General features: G+C 39.8%; 1 protein-coding gene across 1 annotated transcript in view; it reads right to left on the reverse strand.

Moving 5' to 3' along the window:
* Window positions 1-747: 747 nt before the first annotated feature.
* LOC101848321 (regucalcin) overlaps window positions 748-5,691 on the reverse strand; it is a 26,611-nt gene continuing 21,667 nt past the window's right edge. Inside the window, exons 5-6 of the mRNA XM_005108910.3 lie at window positions 4,002-4,133; window positions 748-2,302 (exon numbers count right to left, since the gene is read on the reverse strand). Coding sequence (XP_005108967.1) covers window positions 2,094-2,302; window positions 4,002-4,133 — 341 coding nt within the window. The 3' untranslated portion in view covers window positions 748-2,093. The remainder of the gene's footprint in view (window positions 2,303-4,001; window positions 4,134-5,691) is intronic.

The raw sequence follows: 5,691 nt of genomic DNA on the forward strand, positions 1-5,691 counted from the left end.
GAGAGAGAGAGAGAGAGAGAGAGAGACAGACAGACAGACAGAGAGACAGAGAGAGACAAAGAGAGACAGAGAGAGACAGAGAGACACAGAGAGACAGAGAGAAAGACAGAGACAGAGAATGAGACAGGTCCAGGCTTATTATACACTTTATGCAGCAAAAAAAAAAAGGAAAAGATAAACAAAACATGTTTTACTTACAAATAACCTGTGACTTTCCGATAAGATAAGCTTTTTTGCATAATGAGGAGACAGAGTCCAGTATTAAGGGATCTTGGTAGACGGCCACCTGTATAACAGCCACCTGTATGAGCCAACCAAATGCACAAACTGTAACTTCCAATTTCCTCCGTTGCGTATTTCTAAAATCATTATAATGACACTGTGTAAGATGTCCACCTGTCTTAGACGACCACTTTTCTCCCCAACGATGAGTGGCCGTCTTAGTAACTCTTAGACAATGTCCATGGTATTTCCAAGCGGGGAATTTTGACTACCCGGGTAATCTCCACCGTCCACCAAAAGGACTAAACGACAAACTAGTGGGCAAATACCACCCGCTAAAGTTACCCAATCGACGCACTAGTCAGTAGTTGGCGATACCACCCACTAAAGTTACCCAATCGACGCACTTGTCAGTACTTGGTGATACCGCCCACTAAAGTTACCCAATCGACGCACTTGTCAGTACTTGGTGATACCGCCCACTAAAGTTACCCAATCGACGCACTTGTCAGTACTTGCAAATACCACCCGCTAAAGTTACCCAATCGACGCACTTGTCAGTACTTGGTGATACCGCCCACTAAAGTTACCCAATCGACGCACTTGTCAGTACTTGGTGATACCGCCCACTAAAGTTACCCAATCGACGCACTTGTCAGTACTTGGTGATACCACCCACTAAAGTTACCCAATCGACGCACTTGTCAGTACTTGGTGATACCGCCCACTAAAGTTACCCAATCGACACACTAGTCAGTACTTGGTGATACCGCCCACCAAAATGAATAAAACACTCACTAGTGGTCAACACCATCCACCACAATTACCAAATGACCCACTGGTGGAGAATACCTTCGACCCAAGTCACCAAACCACCCTCTAGTGAGCAAATACCACGTTCACTAAAACGACCAAACCACCCTCTAGTGAGCAAATACCACGTTCACTAAAACGACCAAACCACCCTCTAGTGAGCAAATACCACCCACTCAAATGACTAAAACATCTACTAGAGAGCAAATACCACCCACTCAAATGACTAAAACATCCACTAGTGAGCAAATACCACCCACTCAAATGACTAAAACATCCACTAGAGAGCAAATACCACGTTCACTAAAACGACCAAACCACCCTCTAGTGAGCAAATACCACGTTCACTAAAACGACCAAACCACCCTCTAGTGAGCAAATACCACCCACTCAAATGACTAAAACATCTACTAGAGAGCAAATACCACCCACTCAAATGACTAAAACATCCACTAGTGAGCAAATACCACCCACTCAAATGACTAAAACATCTACTAGAGAGCAAATACCACCCACTCAAATGACTAAAACACCTACTAGAGAGCAAATACCACGTTCACTAAAACGACCAAACCACCCTCTAGTTGGCGAATACCATCCACTAAAGTTACTGCATCGACGCACTAGTTAGTAGTTCCCGATACCGCCTCCAAAGCTTACCAAACCACCCACTAGAGGACAATACCGCCCACTAAAATGACTAAAACAACCACTAGTGGGAAAATACCACCCACCAAAATGACCAAACGACCCACCAGTGAGCAAATGCCACGTTCACTAAAACGACCAAATCACCCTGCAGTTCGCAAATACCATCCACTAAAGCTACCGCATTGACGCACTAGTTAGTAGTTGGCGATACCGCCCACCAAAATGAACAAACGACCTACTAGTGGTCAAATACCGTCTACCAACATTACCTAACCACCCACTAGTGAGCAAATACGGCCCACCAAAATTACCAAAACCACCCACAACAAATCGTGAGCGACCCCGCCTACTACACTAGTCACTACCCCCTCTACCACACCCCCCTGTCCGTCCGTCCGTCCGTCCGTCTAGCCCGCGAAGGGAATGCTGCGTTTGCCCTTGGTGCCTAGCCCCGTGAGCTTGTAGATGGCGCCGGCGTTGGGCTGAGCAGCCAGCTGCTGTTCTGAGAGCGACACGGTGGAGGTGGTGATCCACAGCTCCTCCAGCCCGGGACCGGCAAACACACACGACGTCGTCTGGCTGGTGGGGGCGGTGCTGATGTTACGGAGCAGTTTGCCTGCAGGGATGAAAAGATAATAATAATAATAATAATAATAATAATAATAATAATAATAATAATAATAATAATAATAATAATAATTTTAAAAAAATAATGATAATGATAATGATAATAATAATATAATAATAATTTTTTAAAAATAATGATGACAATAATAATTTTAAAAAATAACAACAACAATAATAATTATAATAATAATAACAATAATAATAATAATAATAAAATAGTAATATTAATGATAGTAATAGTGATAATAAAATAGTAATATTAGTAATAGTAATAATAATGATAAAATCATGATGACGATGATAATAATAATAGTAATAATAATAATATCAATAATAATAATAATAATAATAATAATAATGATAATGATAATAATATCATAATAATTATAAAAAAATAATGATGATAATAATAATAATTAAAAAATAAAAATAACAACAACAATATTAATAATAATAATAATAATAATAATAATAATAATAATAATAATAATAATAATAATAATAATAATAATAATAATAATAATAATAAAAGTGAAAAGAAAGAAAGAAAGACAGACAAACAGACAGAACAGACGGACAGACAGACAAACAGACAGACAGAGACAGAGACAGATATAGAGAGGTATTAGAGGGGAGGGGGAGAAGTAGATGGTATGACGTAAATACTTTTCCCCCTCAGTCTCCCTGATCAGTGTTAATATCATGGACATTTGGCAAGAGGTAACAGATAAAACAGTCCACTCAGCAAATGATTATTTCTGTGATTCAAGTCCCTTTGAACAAACCAGACTCTTTGTTACCTTTACTAGCATGCAAAATGGCAAAGTTCAAAGTTCAAGGTTCGAGGAAGAAGAAGAAGAAGAAGAAGAAGAAGAAGAAGAAGAAGAAGAAGAAGAAGAAGAAGAAGAAGAAGAAGAAGAAGAAGAAGAAGAACGTGTAAACAGCTACAGAGTTCGATAAAACGGACAGTTCTCTCATGCGACGAGTGAATCGGTCAGAGGAAATCAGGAATATGTCTCCTCTGGGTCATGTTGAGTTTTTGTACTTTCCTGAAAGCTGGGATCTTCCTGATTATTATACACTTAAAACTTTAAATGTTTCAACCATCTTTTGTAAAAGATGATATTATATTGAATTTTGAAGTAACAAAATGAGGAAAGTAAGCACTGACAAAAAAACGCGTTCAAAGTTACACCATTTTTCTTTTTAATAACTGAATGCAAATAGAAAATAAACTTAGAAAAGATATTTTAAAGTGGTTTTTACTAGAAACAGCTCTTGAATTGTTTTCTAATCTGGTTGGGGAATCACCTGGTATGTATAATTCAAACTCGACCAAATTTGACCACACCGACTACTTTTGTCGATATCTTGATTCGTTCCCCCAAACAGGCTCGTCGCATGTGTACAACAACCGTGTAACCCACATTATCTTTAAAAAAAACAACACTTTTTTTCTTCTTTTTTTCTACTAGATCTAAATGTAACGTTGCGGATCTTGTGTCAAATTTTTTAGACATGTAACTTAATAAACATCGCAGGCTGTGCAACCTACATTCAGACTTTGATTTTGAACAAACATTGTTAGATGAACTGACAAAGAGTTTCACTTCTATAAAATTGTGGTGTTTTTGTAGGATACTCGGGTGACCAATCGATCGTTGTGGATTTATTAAGGTCGGGTTTACCTGTCTCCACATCGTACTGGCCTATCCGCCCTCCGTTCCAAAAGGCGGCCCAGATCTTGTCATTGACGTCAGTGCACATGCCGTCCACGAAACCCGTGTCTTCTGGGAAGTTGAGTACCGTCCTCTTGTTGGCTGAGGGAAGAGAGAGGGGGGGGGGAGGGGGGGAGATACAAACACGATACAGACATGATATGCTTCCCAAGACTTTTGGGCAACCCCTACAGAGGTCATGTTCAAAATGGGGAAGTGATGAATAACAGAACCAGGATTGGCATTGGGATCTTTGAAGATCTTCTCCTCACCACTGTGAAAAAACGCAAGCTTAGATTGTATGGGCATAATATTATAAAAAGATCAACAGGACTCGTAAAGATATTCCTACAGAGCACAGTACAAAGAGGGAGAAGGAAAGACAGAGAGAACAAGAGTTGGGAAGACAACAGAACGGAATGAACCGTTTTAAAGTTAGGTGAAGCCCTTCGAAAGACTGAAAATAGGGAAAGATGGACAGAAGTGGTTGTCCAATCATCCTTGGTGGCTCAACGGTCATCTAGACGAAGTGATAAGTAAGTAGGTAAAGAGAGATGGAATGGGGGGAGAGGGGGAGGGGGTGAGGAAAAATGTGAAAGGGGAAGGGGAGGGGGAGAGAGGAAAGGGGGAAGGGGAAAGAGGGGAAGGGGCGAGGGAGGAAAGAGAGATGTGGCCGCAGGATGATGAATGAGTAAGGGAAGAGGAGGGGGAGAGGAAAAGGGAAATGGGATCAGGGAAAAAGGGGAAAGAGGGTGAGGGGTGTGGGAGGAAACCGGAAAGAGGTGAAAGGTGAGAGTGGAAAGTGGAAAGTGCACACACACAGACATACATACACACACACACACACACACACACACACACACACACACACACACACACACAAACACATTAACATATACGGATGCAAGAACAATACTTTTATCGTCATGTTATGATATATAACTGTCCCATGTTTGTTAGCTTGTTAAAAATATTTACAGAAACGTACAGAAGGAAAGTGTAACAATCCCGTCCGTATTTGACTGTTAAAATGATTGCAGTAAGACACGATAAACAGTGTAATCGTTTTCGTATTCGTAATGCTGTTCATGTTTACAGTAAAACACGATTTTTAAAAAATGTAACAATCCTATCACTGTTTTATTGTTGAAGTGACGACAGTAAAACACGATATGAAAGTGTAACAACCCCATAAGTGTTTTATTGTTGAAATAATGACAGTAAAACACGATATGAAAGTATAACAATCCCATAAGGGTTTTATTGTTGAAATAATGACAGTAAAACACGATAGGAAACTTTATAACAGCTGCTATGTCTTTGTAATTCTGTTCATGTTTACAGTAAAACACGATAGGGAAGTATGACAGTTCTGTATTTAGAGTAATATTATTGTTACAATGCAGGAAGCTACGATAGGAAAAATATAGTTGTCGGGTCACTGTAATAATATTATAATTTAAATGATTGCTGGAAGAGAGGCAGGAAATTACGATAATGCTGTCTTTGTAACACGGTTAAAGCCCAGCTGTTGCTGGATCGATACCTACGTTACGTGGCTAAAAGGACTGCATTAAGACAATGATAGTACATAACAAGATGGGCCACTCAGCCAAAAAAGTGTCCGCAGGAAGTATGCTCTTTGCTTCAGATGGCGCTG

Source organism: Aplysia californica, unplaced genomic scaffold (assembly GCF_000002075.1).
Source record: "Aplysia californica isolate F4 #8 unplaced genomic scaffold, AplCal3.0 scaffold00733, whole genome shotgun sequence".
Taxonomy (NCBI): domain Eukaryota; kingdom Metazoa; phylum Mollusca; class Gastropoda; order Aplysiida; family Aplysiidae; genus Aplysia; species Aplysia californica.